At 41.7% G+C, this 19,545-nt stretch overlaps 1 protein-coding gene and 1 non-coding gene across 3 annotated transcripts in view; both read right to left on the reverse strand.

Annotated features, from left to right (window-relative positions):
• The window catches only part of TAF15 (TATA-box binding protein associated factor 15), a 37,200-nt gene extending 18,811 nt beyond the window's left edge, over nt 1-18,389 (reverse strand). For both annotated transcript variants that reach the window (XM_089317382.1, XM_008271137.5), the window contains exons 1-7: nt 18,247-18,389; nt 9,373-9,412; nt 6,734-6,785; nt 6,565-6,649; nt 6,379-6,481; nt 2,452-2,645; nt 1,020-1,140 (exon numbers count right to left, since the gene is read on the reverse strand). Coding sequence is in view for 1 of the 2 variants with exons in the window: in XM_008271137.5 (XP_008269359.1) it covers nt 1,020-1,140; nt 2,452-2,645; nt 6,379-6,481; nt 6,565-6,649; nt 6,734-6,785; nt 9,373-9,412; nt 18,247-18,253 (602 nt within the window). In the remaining variant the exon portion in view is untranslated. The remainder of the gene's footprint in view (nt 1-1,019; nt 1,141-2,451; nt 2,646-6,378; nt 6,482-6,564; nt 6,650-6,733; nt 6,786-9,372; nt 9,413-18,246) is intronic.
• On the reverse strand, nt 3,170-3,276 carry LOC127484586 (U6 spliceosomal RNA). Its single transcript, XR_007911638.1, has one exon. It is a non-coding gene; the product is annotated as a U6 spliceosomal RNA (small nuclear RNA).
• Nucleotides 18,390-19,545: the final 1,156 nt, after the last annotated feature.

The raw sequence follows: 19,545 nt of genomic DNA on the forward strand, positions 1-19,545 counted from the left end.
CTCTCTGATAATGAAGATGCATACTATGTATTTGTTTTACTTGGTAAACCAACTTTAGCCATCGATCAGAAAACTTAATGTTCAGTTCTTAGAAAATTTTTCAAGTATGTTTAACTTTGGCTTTTCCATACTATCAAAGCACGGTATACTAAAAATAGAGACAACCAAGTCAATAAAATCAACCTAGCTCACTAGAAGAAGGAACAGTCTGTATGTAGTGGTTTTGTTTTCTCAGTCACACTTTTACATGCAAACCTGCAACCTATTAACTTCATCTGAAAACCGGTGTCAATGACTTTTGCATTCTTAGAGCCAAAGTGCTAAACTTAACAGACATTATTTCAAAGCAATTTTAAAACCAGCTTTCATAATACACAGTATAAGTAAATACCAAAACCCAATAATACTAGCAGTAAGGAAAAGCTGAATTAGAAATCCATTCCTTTACCAAAGCTTAGCTGAGATAAAAGTCTGTGATGTTACACTAATCATTTCAAGAATTATTTCCTTAAGTAGGGGGACAAAACAGTTTAGTTACATTAACTAGTCCGTTTATTTGCCAATCCTACCTTCCTACTCTGTTATTGCCTCCTAATACTTTTTCTTTCCAAGGGAATTTAAGATTAAGGACTAGCCTTTCTGCCCTCCAATCTAGAATTAACTTACCTTCTATTTTTTATGTTAAAATACTTGGATTTCCCAGAGGCATTTTTTTAGTTTAAATTCTAGCTATGGCAGGAAAAACAGTCAAGTGGTTTAACCACAACCAAGGGAAGGGAATGTTCTTTACCGATGTTTAACATAAACTGACTGGTTACATGGCCCATTGTTAGGTAATTCATGTGAAATCTTAAGAATGAAAATAAATTTTTAATTTATGTCCTCTTCTACACAACATAATCCCTTTTTTTAAAGCCTCTTAGCTAAGTTAGGTATTGGAATCAAACAGCTAAGTAACAACAATAAAAAAAAAGAGAGAAAAGAGAGAGAAATGTAGGCATCTGTATCTAAACACTTACCTTGATCCTGTCATAGGACCTCTTCCATCCTTGTCATATCCCCCACGCCCTCTACCTCCTCCCTGTGACCCGCCATATCCTCTATTATCTTCTCCATACCTACTCACATCACGACGGTCATCTACAAAAACAAAAATATTACATACATAAACAACCATTTTGACTTGACAAAGGCTTCACATAATCTTAAATAGCTCTTCAGGTCACACCTGATATTTGGAAAATGGCATAAGTACACAGAACTCAAATGCAAGTCATCACAAAATCATCTGGAGTTTGAGAATTATGTATGTATCAAATTCCATTCTACCATAAATCAGACAGCAAAATAGTGATATGGAACAGCTGAAGTTAAAATACATTACATGCAAAAACCCTAATAACGTAAATGAAAAGCATAACAGTAATCTTAAGTTATTACTTTTTCACCCTAAAAATACTTAAATGTAAATCAAGCATGGACAATGACTAACTGGATTTCAAACTCAGAGAAGACATTCAGTGAATGAATTTCCAATTAAAATCATTTACTTATTTTATCAGCCAACAAATGTTTATTGAGCACTTACTATGAATCAAGCCCTATTAAGCACTAAAAATACAAAACTGAGTAAGACAGGATCTTTACCCTTAAAGTACTCATTATCATGGTATAAAGAGATTCCTAAATAACAGTAGCACATACAACATGATAATAGAAAACAAAAGAAGGGGCTGGCGCTGTGGTGTAGCGGGTAAAGGTGCCACCTGCAGTGCCAGCATCCCATATAGGCGCCAGTTCGTGTCCCGGCTGCTCCACTTCCAATCCAGCTCTCTGCTATGGCCTGGGAAAGCAGTAGAAGATGGCCCAAGTCCTTGGGCTCCTGCACCCGCATAGGGGACCCCGAAGAAACTCCTGGCTCCTGGCTTCGGATCGGCGCAGCTCCGGCCGTTGCGGCCAACTGGGGAGTGAATCAGCAGATGGAAGACCTCTCTCTCTCTCTGCCTCTCCTCTTTGTGTAATTCTGACTTTCAAATAAATAAATAAATCTTAAAAAAAAAAAAAAAAAAAGGAAATAATGACTGGTAGTCCTTTTTAGATGAGCTTAGAGAAGGCTTGTAAAGGATAATTTCCTCAAGTCAATTCTATCATCATCACCTAAAGAACTCATAGTACATTACCATCAAATGATCAGAATTTACTGAGACAACAAAGGAAAATTCATTTAGCAGCCATCAAAAAGTCATGTGACTACTTGGGACTCTCCAAAAAAGGTCAGAAAGAAAAATCTAATAAACTAGTTTTGATTGTCATGAGAATATTTCTTCAAGGTCACCCAAAGTTTTTTTACAGATAAAACCTTTTATGGATCTTTTAATTCAAAACTCAATAAACAAATAATTCTGTGAAGAAGGGGGAAAAAGTAAAATAATTGAGGTCAATACATCTTACCTTGTGTGTGGTGGCTGTAATTTTCCCTTTGTGAATGATAGGATTGCTGGTTTTGATTATAGGAATCATGCTGTTGATCATAATTTGATTGCTCATCATATGAGCCCTGATGCTGATCATAGCCTGACTGCTGATCATAGGAATCTTGTTGACCATAGTCTGACTGGTCATATGAAGGTGCTCTTCCACCTTGGCTAAACAGAAATCAAGAACATGAGAGACCTGATAGAAGGACTATGATTATTATAGTATCTTGATTAGTAAGAGGACTGGTAAATTAGACCTCAGTCATATTTAACACTTTTCTCATAGTAATTATTTGGTTTTTTAAAAATCAACAAAATCAGGCTCATGTATGTATTTTTCAACTTAATCTTTTTATCTACAAAATCCACTTATCATTAGTGAAATGCCCTTCATAAGACAGTATCACTATAACTGAAGAGGTATCACATTATCTTAAAACCACATGCATCTTTAGAACTAGTAAAAACAAGAAATAACTATGGTTTTACTGCCTCTTTGAATAAAAAAGAGAGATGTTACATAGTACAGGAATGTCCATTCTTTAACAAAATGCAAGGAGATGAAACCTTTTGATACACTGAAAGTCTCTGTATTACTTAATTTTGAAGACAATGTCATTCGTACAAAGTATTATCAAAACTATTCTCTTAGAATTATACTTAGAACCTATAATATATTCCTTTTTTTTTTTAAAAATATGGAACGCTTCACGAATTTGCTTGTCATCCTTGCGCAGGGGCCATGCTAATCTTCTCTGTATCGTTCCAATTTTAGTATATGTGCTGCCGAAGCAAGCCCATAATATATTCCTTTTAAACCTTCAATCAAAGTGTATCTTCAATGAAAGTGTATCTTAGAAAACAGTAATACATCATTCAAATGTTAAGCCTGGTGGTAATAGAAAGGAACTCACTTTGTGATGACATTTTTTTAATCTGAAAAGTAGTCTATCTGCTCTCTTATTTCTGGTAATTCAAAGAGAAAATTCTAAATAGGTTTTGAGTAATGTGACTATATTAATTACCTGCTCTCAGAGTGGCAATGTTAAAAGGCAACAGTTAATTGGTTCCAACAGGTTTATTTTTTTTAAAGATTTATTTTTATTTATTTGAAAGACAGAGCTACACAGAGAGGTACAGACTGAGAGAGAGGTCCTCCATCTACTGGTTCACTCTCCGGTGGCCGCAACGGCCAGAGCTGAACCGATCTAAAGCCAGGAACCAAGAGCTTCTTCTGGGTCTCCCATGTGGGCGCAGGGGCCCAAGGACTTGGGCCATGTTTGGTACTGCTTTCCCAGGCCATAGCAGAGAGCTGGATTGGAAGTGGACCAGCCAGGACATGAATTAGCGCCCATAAGAGATGCCAGCGCTTCAGGCCAGTGCTTTAACCTGCGGCACCAAAGCGCTGGCCCCCAGGTTTACTTTTTAAAAAGGATAACAGGGGCCAGCAATGTGGTGTAGCAGGTAAAGCAACCCCTACAGTGCCAGCATCCCATATGGCACCAGTTCCAGTCCCAGCTGTTCCACTATCAATCCAGCTCCCCGCTAATGTGCTTGGGGAAAGCAGTGGAAGATGTCACAAGTCCTTGGACCCCTGAACCCACATGGGAGACCCAGAAGAAGCTCCTGGCTCCTAGCTTCAGATCAACCAAAGTAGCAGCCATTTTGGAGAATGAACCAGCAGATGGAAGATCTTGCCCTCTCTCTCACACTAGCTCTGCAACTCTGCTTTTCAAACAATCTTTAAAGAAGAAAAAACAATGGGGGGGGGGGACAAAAAAGGGCTCATAATTTAACAATCACATTTTATTCTGCAAGAGGAGTAGAATAATCTAATAAATATCAGGATGTTCCTCACCTCCCTACCCAAAACACAACATGACCATGGTCCAAACCCTAGCACTTTACTTTAAAATGGGTGTCAGGGGAGGGCATTATGGTACTGCAGGTTAATAAGTCACTTAGGATGCCCACATTCCATGTCAGGGGACTTGTTCAAGTCCTTGCTACTCTCCTTCTGATTCAGCTTCCTGTTAATGTGCCTGGGAAGCAGCAAACGAAGGCCCAAGTACATGAGTCCCTTCCACCCACATGGGAGACCAGGATGGAGTTAGAGACTCCTGGCTTTGGCCTGGCCCAGCCCCACTTGGGGAGTGAACCAGAGGATAGAAGATTGATCTGTCTCTCTCCATGTCACTCTGTCTTTCAAATAAATAAAATGGTTAACAAACCAAACTTACCATTTCTCTTTGTATCATATTTGTATGTCATGCTTCCAAAGCTACATTCTTGGGCCAGCACTGTGGTGTAGTAGGTTAAGCATCTGCCTACAGCACCAGCATCCCATTTGGGCCCCAGTTTGAGTCCCAGCTGCTCTACTTCCTATCCAGCTCCCTGCTGATGGTCTGGGAAAGCAGTGGAAGATGGCCCAAGTGCTTGGGCTCCTGTACCCGCATGGGAGACCCAGAAGAAGCTCTTGGCTCCTGGCTTCAGTCTCCCTCAGCTCTAGCCGTTGCAGCCATTTGGAGAGTCAATCAGCAGATGGTTCACTTTCTCTCTCTGTCTCTCCTTCTGTCTGTAACTATGTCTCTCAAGTAAATAAATTTTTTAAAAGATTTATTTATGTATTTGGAAGGCAGAGTTACAGAGAGGCAGAAGCAGAGAGAGACTTCTTCCATCCACTGGTTCACTTCCCAAATGGCTACAATGGATGGAGTTGGGCCAATCCAAAGCCAGGAGCCAGGAGCTTCTTCTGGGTCTCCCCCTCAGGTGCAGGGGCCCAAGGACTTGGGCCATCTCTCCTGCTTTCCAAGGCCATCAGCAGAGAGCTGGATTGGAATTTGAGCAGCTGGGACTCAAACTGGCACCCATATGGAATGCCAACACTGCAGGCAGCAGCTTTACCCGCTATACCACAGTGCTGGCCCCAATAAATAAATCTTGAAAAAAAAAAAAAAAAAAAGCTACATTCCTTATTAAAGGATTCTCATCAAATTTAAAACTGACAATAGGGTTTGCAGGGTTATTCCTCCTATGTAGCATAACTTCTAATTATTAGTCCCTACTTGTGCACTCTTTCAACTTTTCAAAGCATTCTCATATCTGTAAAATTGGTAATTTGACCTCAAATATCTCCCCAATTCATGTATTCAACTGATTTTCACTTAGAATGACTTTCTTCACTGCAAAGGGAAAACACTGGAGACCTTGATTCTGCCTCAATTTTTTAGCTATATAACTTGACAGGCTGCATAATCTGAACCTATTCTTTACCTCTGTAAAATGGAGATAATTACTGACACAACCTCATGGTGTCCAAAGAATCAGTTCAAGAAGCCAAAAGCATTCTGTAAAATGTAAATTATAATTTAAAAATTATTTATTACTAAATAATAGTATGAATAAAGTTTTCAAACCTGAAAATTTTTTAAAAATCTACAACCTTGTTAGTAAATATTCACCTACCTTTAACAATAATTAAAACATACTAAAGGGTATTTGACACATGTGGATAAATTATGGCACTTTTTACATTAATATTTTTGTCCCTGAAAAGGGAATACATTCACATCGGTTCAAAAATAAAACAGAAATTTTTTAAAAATGGGCACTGAAGAGTCTAACGGCATAGGTAGGTTTTATTTAATCTAAGGCATAAAGCAGAGATTCAAATTTTTCTAACATTTAAATCATGTACATTACAGCTAAACAACATCACATCATAAAAACCAAATGATAATGCTATTTCCACATGCTCTAGAACACAAAGCTGTAAAATCCATACTCTATCAAAACTTTTCTAAAATAGTGGTTAAGTCTAGGTTTGGGTAATAAATCTATTTAATACCAGTGTTATTTCTACTGCCCAACAAAAATCTCAGTACTTTTATTATTTTCTTACCCTCCAGATGATTCCGTGTTTTGTTGTCCCTGATTATTATATGACTGCTGGCCATATGAGCTCTGCTTTTGATTCTCATAACCACCATAGGACTGTGAATAACCTAAAGATTGGATGAGTAAACTATTTAGCGAAGGCTCTGACATTTTAATTTCCAAAATAGCAAATTTAACAAACTGACCCAACCTGATTGGCTCTGTCCATAACTGGAGTAACCGCCATAGTTTTGTCCATATGAGGAATCAGTCGTTTGCCCATAACCAGAATAGCTCTGAAAATTAGGTAAATATTCAAACTTCATCACTTATTTAAGATAAAAATAACTACGAAGAACACAATTTATATTTCAACCTACTTGTGGTGCTTGTCCATAGCCCTGGTTCCCTTGATTTCCATAGGAAGAATAACTGTAAAAGAAAAATGTAATACTTGAAAGAAATGTGCTGTTGTCATTTTGGACTTTCTAATCTCAAATACAAGGCTCTTCTGAAAAACTGTCAACCTGCCTGTCTCTTGTAGTTTAAATTGAAAGGTGATAACCAAAAACTGTTAAAAGACAGAAACAAGGTTTGGGATGATGTCAGAGAGGGTTAAGCTACCACCTGTGATGCTGGCATCCCGCAGTCTCAGTTGCTCCACTTCCATTCCATCATCCAGCTAACGCACCTAGAAAAGCAGTGGAGGATGGCCCAAGTCCTTGGCCCCTGCGCACATGCAGGAGGCCTGAATGGAGTTCCAGGCTCCTGGCTTTGGCCTGGCCCAGACTTAGGTTGTTGTAGCCATTTGGGGAATGAACCAGCAGGTGAAAGCCCTCTCATGCGTTCTGTCTGTCTCTCTCTTTTTCTCTCCTTAACTCTGCCTTTCAAATAATTCTTTAAAAAAAAAAAAAAAAAAAAAAAAAAAGACATGAAAAGTCACTCTCAGATCTCTTGAATGTCAAACAAATACCAAACGTTTGGCTTCCACAGTCTCCCACAAATAAAACTTCATCAGAATTAAAAAATCCAGGGGCTGGAGCTGTGGCGCAGTGGGTTAATGCTCTGGCCTAAAGAGCCAGCATTCCATATGGGTGCCTGTGCGAGACCCAGTTGCTCCACTTCCTGTCCAGCTCTCTGCTATGGCCCATGGTAGCAGAAGATGGCCCAAGTCCTTGGGCCCCTGCACCCACGTGGGAGACCCGGAAGAAGCTTCTGGCTTCTGGCTTTGGATCGGCACAGCTCCGGCCTTTGCGGCCATCTGGAGAGTGAACCATCGGATGGAAGACCCCTCTCTCTCTCTGCCTCTCCTCTCTCTGTGTGTAACTCTGACTTCCAAATAAATAAATAAATCTCTAAAAAAAAAAAAAAAAAAAAAAAAAAAAGAATTAAAAAATCCAAAAGAATTATGCTTTAGGATAAATAATAAAATGAAAACAAAAAGAAAGATGTTGCAAAGTCTCCTTCCATACAGAGGTTTTTATATTTTTTCAGCATTTAAATTACGTACATTCCTTCACAGCTTAACAGGGTTTTACAAGCAATATAAGAATGACAAGACCAAAGAAAAAAGAAAAGAAAAGAAAAAGAAAAAAAAAATGACAAGACCCATAATAAGTAGCAAAAGCAAAAAAGGGTGACTTTTTAAGTTAAAATATAGTTAATTTGATAAAATGTTATCAGATCTAGTTAAATGTATTTAACTTCCTAGGAAAGGCACAGTGTGGCACAAAAGTCCAGTTTAAATACCTTTAGAAGCATGTGTCTACTGTCACAGAATGAAATTATTTTTGTCCTCAGAGTTGTGGAACCTGGCACATAGGTCAACAGTTTACTTACTGAGTGACCAGTACTTGAATTTTACTTAATTTTATAGCATGTAAGCTCTAACAAGTCAGAAACATTGTGAATATACACTGTGACTCCAATATCTCAAGAAAAATAAAATATGTGCAAAAAAACACAATTATTTTAGAGCTGAAGTGCTATAATCCCTTAACTTTTAACACATTCCATTGAATAAACATTGCTAGATGTCAACTAGATTAGTACTACCTTTTGAGAATTAAGTCAAATCAGTTTTTGTTTTCAAGAACTTAAATTTGATGACCAGATATCTGAGATGCTATTCTGAGTATCTCACTCTGTGCTGCAAACATTTATGGTTTACATTCCAGGCTCTAATTCTGGTAAGTAAGAGAAGCCTCCTGCATGCATACATTCATATAAAAATAAACTTTCTTTTTATTGTGAGCATGATAAAGACACTAAAAAATGCTAAACATTTCTATTACAGCACTTCAAGAAAAACTGCTCTGAAAAAAATTAGCATATTAAATACCATCAGAAAATTAAGTGCTTTCTTAAGAACCTATAACCATTTAATCGCCTAAATTTCTTAAAAATTATTTTTTCTAAGAAATTTTCTAAAGAAAACAACCTTGGGGCTGGTGCTGTGGTATGGCGGGTAAGGCCGCCGCCTGCAGTGCCAGCATCCCAAATGGGCGCTGATTCAAGTCCCAGCTGCTCCACTTCCAATCTCGCTCTCTGCTATGGCCTGGGAAAGCAGTAGAAGATGGCCCAAGTCCTTGGGCCCCTGCACCTGTGTGAAAGACCCAGAAGAAGCTCCTGGCTTCAGAATGGCGCAACTCCAGCTGTTGCAGCCAATTGGGGAGTGAACAAGCGGATGGAAGACCTCTCTCTCTCTCTCTCTCTCTCTCTCTCTCTCTCTCCTTGTTAACTGACTTTCAAGTAAATAAATAAATCTTAAAAAAAAAAATCTTTACAATATAATTTATGTTCAAACCTCTCTAAGAGGTTTCTGTATTTACTGATGCAGACAGACTATAAACAAGAAAATGTCTTAAACACGGATTTACACAAGTTGATTCACCCTGTGACAAGCTAATATGTAATTATTTAAAGGCACCCAGATCCCAAATCTCAGAGATAAGCCTGACTAAATTCATCTATTTTCCTCACTTCTGTCTTTCCATATTAAAATGTATATATACTTTACCTTTGCTGCTCACCCCCAGACTGACCGTAACTTCCAGAATCTAAAACACATAAGAAAGAATTTTAAATTTTATTGAAAAATATGCTTCCTTCAAAGACTGACTTTAGGTTATATAGATAAATGCAGTAAGAAATCTCAAAAATTAATTACAGCCAGAAAAACTAGAAATTGAATACTATGCAAGAAGAAATCTATACAAATGGTATTCGCTTTTTACAAAAACTACATCTTTGAGAACTTCTTTACAAATGTGTGCTAATGGTTACAAGTACCAAGTGAACAAATGTGAAACAAAGTCCATCCTTTAACAACAACTCAAAAGCTCAAGCTATGTATTTTCACTAATCAGGGAGCCAGAGCTGTGGTGTAGCGGGTAAAGCCACAACCTTCAGTGCCGCCATTTCATATGGGCGCCACATCGAGTCCTAACTGCTCCACTTCTGATCCAGCTCTCTGCTATGGCCTGGGAAAGCAATACCAAAGATGGCCCAAATGCTTGGGACCCTGTACCCACACGGGAGACCCAGAAGAAGCTCCAGGCTCCTGTCTTCGGCCAGCTTCGGATTGTCCCAGCTCCAGCAATTGCAGCCATCTGTGGAGTGAACCTGCGAATAGAAGACCTCTCTCTCTCTCTCTCTCTCTCTCTCTACCTACCTCTCTGTAACTTTGCCTTTCAAATAAATAAATAAATCTTTAAAAAAAGAAAAAAACTAATCGGATCCAAAACAGGAAAAAGATATGCACTTTGACAAGATAAATCAACAGGACTGTATCTTCTTATATATCTCCATAATCCCAATATATACAAGGGTACTTAAAATGTTCATGGCAAGATGGAATTAAAAGGTAAGTTTATTCTGCTGCAAAAAAAAAAAATGTCAAAATCTATACTATTTTTTCATGATATACATTTTCTTTAACTTTTTGAAGACCCTCATATACCATTCCTCTGTATTTTTCTGCTGTGGCTGTCAACACCAACAAAAAGATTCTCAAAGACTTGTTAAAAGCATGGGCTGCCATTGCGGCATAGTGGTTACAGCTGCCACTTGCAATGCTAGCATCCCATGTGGGCACTGATTTGAATCCTGGCTGCTCCACTTCTGTTTCAGCTCCCTGCTAATGGCCTGGGAAAAGCATCAGAAGATGGCCCAAGTGCCTGGGCCCTTGCCACCTACATGGGAGACCCAGAAGAAACTCTTGGCTCCTGACTTCAGCCTGGCCCAGCTCTGGCCTTTGCCACCATCTAGGGAGTGAACTAGTGGATGCAATATCCTGGTCTCTCCTTCTAACTTTCAAATCAATAAATAAATCTTAAAAAAAAAAAAAAAAAAAACTTGCTGAAAATAGCAGTTAGTTGCTTAACTCACTTTACCAAGCTTTCAGAGCCTCAGCCAACTGAGTACAGTATAGTAAATCAGCAGTACCTGCTTCTACCTTTTATCTTAGTAATAAAAATTTGCAAAAGCATGAATTAACACATTAAAAAAAGAATTTGAATTATGAGCTTTTAATAATTCAAAACATCAGTCACTTCAAAAAATTGTTGAGGAAATCCTATCCTTTCAGCTTCTACTCAACAGTCAAATGAATGACCTAAGTTTGTGATGAGCGCAATTTCATATGAAATTGTAAAATATACCTCTAAGTCTCAACTGCTGAGGTCCTACTTCACCCAACATGAAATAAAATCACTGTTGCCTAACTGTTCTGAAACACACCAAAAATCAAATGAATCAGTTAAGTTTCTCAATTATACAAATCTATGGTACAAAAATACTGCCACTGGTTGTATAAATGGGTGACATCAAATTGGCTTTTTCCTACAGTAAAGATATCTAATCAGATTGAACAAGGATTTTTAAAAATCCTTAACTTTAAGAATATTAAATGAAATCTGGATACAACCTACTTTTATGACTGTTATGAGCATAAGGCTATCTGAAATGGAAAAGAAATTGTACATCACCACAATGCCTATCATTATAAAATAAGAAAAATAAGAGGAAACAGAATCTCACCGAACCATGAAGAACTGAGATAAATCTATCAAAAAGCAAAATCAGAGAGTAAAAAGGATTATGAGGGCCGGCGCCACGGCTCACTAGGCTAATCCTCCGCCTTGCTGCACTGGCACACCGGGTTCTAGTCCCGGTCGGGGCACCGGATTCTGTCCCGCTTGCCCCTCTTCCAAGCCAGCTCTCTGCTATGGCCCGGGAGTGCAGTAGAGCATGGCCCAAGTCCTTGGGCCCTGCACCTGCATGGGAGACCAGGCATGGGAGACCAGGAAAAGCACCTGGCTCCTGGCTTTGAATCAGCGCGATGCGCCGGCCGCAGTGCGCTGGCCACGGCGGCCATTGGAGGGTGAACCAACGGCAAAAGGGAAGACCTTTCTCTCTGTCTCTCTCTCACTGTCCACTCTGCCTGTCAAAAAAAAAAAAAAAAAAAAAAAAAAAAAGATTATGAGGCCGGCGCCATGGCTCACTTGGCTAATCCTCCGCCTACGGCGCCGGCACCCCAAGTTCTAGTCCCGGTTGTTCCTCTTCCAGTCCAGCTCTCTGCTGTGGCCCAGGAGGGCAGCGGAGGATGGCCCAGGTGCTTGGGACCCTGTACCCCCATGGGAGACCGGGAAGAAGCACTCCTGGCTTCGGATCGGCATAGCGCCAGCCGTAGCAGCTATTAGGGGAGTGAACCAACGGAAGGAAGACCTTTCTCTCTGTCTCTCTCTCACTATCTGTAACTCTACCTGTCAAATGAAAAAAAAAAAAAAAAGATTATGAGGGAAAAGTTTAAGTGCCCAACAAAAATAATTATTTTCTAAATTTTGATTGCGTTCTCTAACGCTCATTAGTTGTATCATTTCTGTTAATCCTTGGTCTAAATAATGTTTGGTCACAGGGCCAGCGCTGTGGCGCAGTGGGTTAGAGCCCTGGCCTGCAATGCCAGCATCCCATATGGGCGCCGGTTCTAGTCCCAGCTGCTCCTCTTCCAATCCAGCTCTCTGCTATGGTCTGGGAAAGCAGTAGAAGATGGCCCAAGACCTTGGGCCCCTGCACCCACGTGGAAGACCAGGAGGAAGCTCCCAGCTCCTGGCTTCGGATCGGCACAGCTCCGGCCATTGCAACCATCTGGGGAGTGAACCAGCAGATGGAAGACCTCTCTCTCTCTGTCTCTACCTCTCTCTGTAACTCTTTCAAATAAATCTTTTAAAAAAAAAGTTTGGTCACATCCTTACTAGTTATTAATTCTATTAATTACAGAGGTATGATTCTAAAAATTTCCCATTTGACAATACACTTGTAAATTTCTTACAACTGTCCTTTTTGTTTTCTGTATTTTGAGGCACATCTGTATTTGTATTTGTTAGGCACATCAAAGTACAAACATAGCTTTGTGGTTTCCCTTAATATTACATAAAATTAACATTAAAAATGTTCAAGTTTTATTTTGACTGGTATTATAACTATAGGATCATCCGTAGGTTGCTGTTTGCCTAGGTAATTTTTCCATCTTCCAACATTTCTTGTTCATGCAATTTATGTATTATCACTTTTTTTTTTTTTTTTTTTTGACAGGCAGAGTGGACAGTGAGAGAGAGAGAGAGAGAGACAGAGAGACAGAGAGAAAGGTCTTCCTTTGCCATTGGTTCACCCTCCAATGGCCGCCGCGGCCGGCACGCTGCAGCCGGCGCACCACACTGATCCAAAGGCAGGAGCCAGGTGTTTATCCTGGTTTCCCATGGGGTGCAGGGCCCAAGTACTTGGGCCATCCTCCACTGCACACCCTGGCCACAGCAGAGAGCTGGCCTGGAAGAGGGGCAACCGGGACAGAATCTGGCGCCCCGACCGGGACTAGAACCCGGTGTGCCGGTGCCGCAAGGCGGAGGATTAGCCTATTGAGCCGCGGCGCCGGCCAGTATTATCACTTTTGAGCAGCATATATCTAGGTCATTTTTCCCCCAAAGTGTAAATTTTGTCTTTTTAAATCTGGTATTTTACAATTCTGTTGAGTTTTTATTTATTCCTACTGTTATACTGAAACTCTCTACCATGATTTTCCTTTTAACTCCTTTCCTGCTTTCTATTATAGAGTTCCGCTTTTCTTCTGCTTTAGAATTTATATTCAGCTTCTTTTACTCAGTTATCATACATAATTTTTCTGAATATATTCAGTTTTTAACATGTATTCCTGAGAAAGTTAAAAATTATATTCAGATGCCAGCATTGTGGCACAGCAAGCTAATCCTACATCTGGATGCTCCATTTTTGATCTAGCTCCCTGCTAATGTGCCTGGGAAAGCCACCCAAGTGCTTGGGCCCCTGCCACCAGTGTGGGAGATAGGGATGCAGTTCCAAGCTCCTGGCTTAGCTTCGACCAGCCTTGGACATTTTAGTCCGTTTGGAGAGTGAACCAGCAGATGGGAAGATTTCTCTGTCCCTGTCACTCTCCTCTTCAAATAAAAAAATAAAATTTCTTTAAAAAAATTTTTTTAAATTATCATCAGGGCTGGCACTATGGCATAGCAAGTAAAGCCACTGCCTGCAGTGCTGGCATCCCATATGGGTGCTGGTTTGAGACCCGGCTGCTCCACTTCTGATCCAGCTCTCTGCTATAGCCTGGGAAAGCAGTAGAAGATGGCCCAAGTCCTTGGGCCCCTGTACCCACGTGGGAGCCCTGGAAGAAGCTCCTGGCTCCTGGCTCCTGGTTTTAGATAGGCTCAGCTCTAGCCATTTTGGGGAGTGAACTGGCGGATGTAAGACTCTCTCTGCCTCTGCCTCTTTGTAACTTTGCCTTTCAAATAAATAAATATTTAAAAAACAATTTTAAGCATTATCTTCAACACCCACTGAAATTTAAAGACTTTAATACTCCAACGCCAATCATAGTTTTTACCCATAATTTTGCTTCACTTCTTTCTGAATCTCTAATCATTATAAAATTCAATGTCTTACAGTCAGTACTGGCTTATTTACAGTGTTTCCTCACTCAACGTTGTTTTTGAACCCCATTTTCTGGATTTAATTTTATTTATTCTTTCTGCAAAGGCCTGAAAGATACCTAGCCCCGTTACAACCTGCATGCAAAATTTAAGGCTAACCACTTTTTCCTCAAACTGAGGACCATTTAATTACTTCCAACTTTTAAGAAGCCTGCTACCAATCTTAAACTGTTCCGTAATTTGTTAGGTTACTGGTATTCCATAATCTGCAGTTTCACAAAAACTTATCTAGATATGAATTTATTTTTGTCTCATGTTTGCACCTAGTGCTTCTTGATTCAAAATGTTCATCTATTTTGGAGAATTAACTATTGATTCTTCCCCAACTTTCTCCTTCTCAATCTACTATTAGATACATGACAGGACTTCTCATTCTATTTCCCATGTTTCCCAAGCTTTTACTTTCACCTCTTTATCCTTCTAAATTGGATTTTAAAGGACAGATCACATAACCTACATCTAGAAATCTATAATCATTTCTTCTGCTAGATCTGCTGTTCAACTTATCCACCTTTTCCAATTCTAGAAGTTATACTTGGTTCTAAAATTTGAGGCCTTTTTTGGTAACATCTTGGTCTTAGGCTTGTTTCCTCCTTTCAGGTTTTTCATAATTTGAAACATAGAACTTATGTGCAATCCTGTTTATCATTAACTTTGGTGAACTGTTTCCTAAAGTTTTGTGATTTCATTTACTGTGAATGCTTTTCTTTTTTTTTTTTTTTTTCTGAGAGTCCTTGTAATCTAAGCTGTAAAATTTCCTCCATAAAAGGTTTTTACCAAGAACCCCAAAGTTATCATCAGCCCAGAAACAATTTTTATGTCAACCTGTCTTAAGGCTTCTTGGAGGCTAAATACCCAAATTGTGTGAAGCACCTGTCCAAGTTACAAATTCTCAAGAGACTTTTCATTCTGCCTCCAGGCTTCCCTTTTTATCTCTTATTCTGTTAGGAAGGTTTTGTTTGTTTTTTTTTTTGTCCATTCCTACACTGAGATGATAGTCCTTCAAACTCATAATTCAGAAACCCAGGATTTCGGCTGGCGCCGCAGCTCACTAGGCTAATCCTCCACCTTGCGGAGCCGGCACACCGGGTTCTAGTCCCGGTCGGGGCGCCGGATTCTGTCCCGCTTGCCCCTCTTCCAGGCCAGCTCTCTGCTGTGGCCAGGGAGTGCAGTGGAGGATGGCCCAGGTACTTGGGCCCTGCACCCCATGGGAGACCAGGATAAGTACCTGGCTCCTGCCATCGGATCAGCGCGGTGCGCCGGCTGCAGCGCGCTGGCCGCGGCGGCCATTGGAGGGTGAACCAATGGCAAAGGAAGACCTTTCTCTCTGTCTCTCTCTCACTGTCCACTCTGCCTGTCAAAAAATAAATAAATAAATAAAATTAAAAAAAAAATAAAAAGAAACCCAGGATTTCAGGGTCTCTGTTCCCATGACCTGGCTCAATGGGGCTCAAGATTTCATCTCCTGTCCTTACATATTACCTTGTCAAGAACATCCATGTCTCTGCATGATGAGACCTACACCCTACTCTCTAGGGCAGCTGCAAATTTAACTCCATTCCCTTACCATGCTGGCTTGTACTTCGTTTTTGCCAGTGGGAGCTTGCACTTTTTTTGCTATGTTTTTTATTGGGGGGGGGGGTAGTCTGTAAATATGAAAATTATCCTGGTCTAACACATCACCAGAATGACAAGTATCTTTATTTTGTAATTTTTAGTATGTGCAACTGGCATTATTTCACTTGTGATTTTAATGAGATAACTCACATTTGTAAGCAGTATCTGAATGCCAGGCTCAGATTTGTAATATTTATAATTTTGATTTATTTATCAACTATTTAAGTGCTTGTATTTTACTGGGTTTGTAAGTCTGCCCTGACAGACATTCAGAGTGGTTAAGTTGATCTGATGGATTAAATTTACAAATGTAACCTGGAATGTTTAAAGGATTTAACTTATTGATGGCATTAGCTATTTAGGGGTAGTTCAATCTTTTAATTTTATTAACATAAACATTCAACAAAAAAACAAGACAAAAGTATTATTTTATACAAAGTCAAAGTAGTACTTTTACAGAAATAGTTCAGAATGTATAAATCGTATTACAAGTAGAACTTAGATTCTAGTTTTAATTGAATGTTAAGAAATAAGCATCTACTAAATAGTACTTTTCACAAGAAAGCCAATCTCAGTACTTCTTTAAAAAACTAAAATTACAAAGCAGCAATTAACTAGCTGATATCTCAGTCACATGAAAATCACTAAAGGAGTAAATCAGCTCTACTATGATACATGGAAAGCCTGAATTTTACAAACTGCAAACTCCTAAAACTACCTAGTACTACAAAAACAAGCCACTGTTTATACTAAGCCTGCTAAAATCAGAACAGGCCAAAAGTTCTTAATAAGCAATGTATACATTGAAACTTGGTCAATTTCTTCATGACGGCAGGATTTTTAATTTTCTTAAACTACTGGTAAATTACACATCCTCCTTGGGAGCCTTACCAGACTTCCTCCCAAATTATGCAGCTGATGAAAGGTGTACCAATGTCTACTTTGGAAGTTATTCGTTGTTTGAGGAAGGATTAAACAAATTGAAATCAAGAGGTAAGTTCAGTGGTTTATCCCCTCAAAAAGATCAATATTCTAGCTTTTTAATATCAACGTTAACCTAGAAGAAACGTATCATTTTCCTGTCCAATTCTTCTTGCTAACTTAGATTCCTCAGACTGTCCCTTTTCTTTGGTCACACCATTCCATCCTTCTACATGACAATTACCGGGGCTTTCCTGTTTATTTCTCAAATACTGACAGGTTGCTCCTTAGAGCGTAATAGGCAGGCTCTACTAGAAGGCATACTGTACCCCAACCATATGGCTTTGGGAAAACGTGGTTTTGAGCCACAAAAAGTGACACCTAACGCTCCTGAGGGTTCCCAGCAAGTGGATCCCTTGGGTCCCTGTGTGATCAGCTAGGTCGGCTAAATCCAGAGGACCTGCACCTTCTTGACTTTTAAATTCTGGTTTAGCAGGATCCACACTGGCTGTCCTGGAGCGACTAAGGCTCCTTTCTCTCCTCCACACAACGGGTGGCCTCTGCCCACTTAACTGCTCGTCGGAGAAGCTGCTCTCCTCGTGGGCTGGGCGTCTGACGGGGCAATGCCACCAACACCTACGGAAGCTTATCACTAAGAGACGGGGCTCACTTCCAGCTCTTTCGGGGGACCAACAACTGGAGCGGGCGGTTAGGATGGCAGAGCGGGGCGAGGAGGAAGCTGACTGACAGGCCAAGACCCCCACTGCACTCGCGGCGGCTACGGCGGAGGGAACGGCGGCGTGTGAGGCAACGTCCTTTCAAAGGGCTCCCAGGGCGTCCAGGCCCCCACCTGAGGAACGGGTGAGTCAGGAAGGCCCAGCTCCACTTCACGGGTGGGGAAACTGAGGCAACGAGGCGGCGAGATGACTGGCCCGAGGCCTCGCTGAAAGATCTGAGGCGGAGCGGACAACCAGAAGCACCGATTCTCTCAGTCTGATGCTCTCCTCGCGGCTCCCCCCGCCCCCTAGGATGGCGTAGACCGCCTCCGCCCCCCGACTCACACACACCCTCCCCCGGGAGCGCAAGTCTCCTCAGGTTCCAAGGACACGGCCAAAAGGCAGGGGACCCGAAGCGCTCCCGCCGTGATTTGCAGCCAGAGAGCGTTGGGAGCGTGCGTGCCTCCAGCCCAACATGGCGGCGGCGCGTCCGCCCCCCCACCCCAAGCCTCCCTCAGGGCCGAAGGTTTTCCCTCGGGGCCCTCCGGTGGGCGGGAAGGCTGCCCAACCCCGCCAGGCCCCTTCTCGCCGCTGCCGCTGCTCGCTGACGGAGTCACCTACCCGACATGACTAACGGCCGCGGCGCGGAGCCCCCACAGCCCGCCGAGAACAAGGAATACCACAGCCAGGCGGCGCGGCGGCCGGAGCTGTTCTGAGGGCGGCGCGGCGGGCTGAGGCCGACTGCGGGGCCTCGGCAGCCAATCAGCGGGCAGTGGGCCGTACCACCCACCAAAGAAGGAGGGGTGGTTGTGCACCAGAATGGGCCTCCGAGCCCTGAGGACCTCTCTGGTCTCCCCTCCGCGGGCGGTACCATTATTGAGAGGGAACTGAGAAGAGAAAGTACCAATGCCACCTTGAGTACGGGGGAGGAGGCTGGACGTACTAGAACCGTCCTACTCGCAGTCCTATTCCTCACCTTGCTGGTTCAGATAGAATTCGAGGTTATGAAGCGAAACAGGGGGGACCTTATAAACTCAGACTGTTTGGTTAGAAAAGGCCTTTCTTCCTCTAAGATTTCGAATGGTTTGCCCTAGTTCTCTCCGTTCTCCGACCGAGAGCTCGGGCCACCTGGGGGCGTTCGGAGTGGACGAGCTGGATCCCGGGGACAGAAAGTCGTGACGAGCCGCTGGTACCTACCAGGTCACCTCACGGCTTGTTATGACTACCTTGCCGAATGGAAAACAAGAAGGTAGCAGAAACAGAGACGTGCGTGGAAACGAAATCACACGCAAACCTGACCCTGAGAACGTGGTGGGGCGGGGGATCGCGCTCAGATTTTCGGTACCATCGTACCGGCTAACACGTAATTGTCAGGCAGCCACCTTGCATCATCTCATTTAATTCTCACAACGGACTGATGAAACATCTTCCCGACGTTGCCGAGAAGGCAGAACTCATTTACCCCGGGTCTTGGAGCTTGCCAAGGGTGGCGATGGAATTTGAAACCTGGTAATCCTACACCGCTGTGTGTAGGTTCCACCATAACGCAGTACGGCCTAGAGGGGCCTTAGCTCTATTATAGAGAAGGCAAAGGGAAAGCTCAGCCAGCCAGCAGGGACATTTGCCCGGAAGGTGTGATATCTGAGCCTATCCCTAGGTGATGAGCAGAAGTTGACTGAGTGAAGGAATGAGCAAAAAATATTGCGGGCGTTTGGGGACAGAACCAGTGGCTACAGGATCCGCCATACCACCCATCCCTTTCACAGCTCTTCAAATAAATAAACCAGTTTTCAAAAAAATTTTTATTTATTCGAAAGACAGTTACAGGCCGGCGCCGAGGCTCACTTGGCTAATCCTCCGCCTGCGGCGCTGGCACCCAGGTTCTAATCCCGGTTGGGGCACTGGGTTCTAGTCCCAGTT

Source organism: Oryctolagus cuniculus, chromosome 17 (assembly GCF_051225735.1).
Source record: "Oryctolagus cuniculus isolate XC-2025 breed Fujian yellow rabbit chromosome 17, ASM5122573v1, whole genome shotgun sequence".
NCBI lineage: Eukaryota > Metazoa > Chordata > Mammalia > Lagomorpha > Leporidae > Oryctolagus > Oryctolagus cuniculus.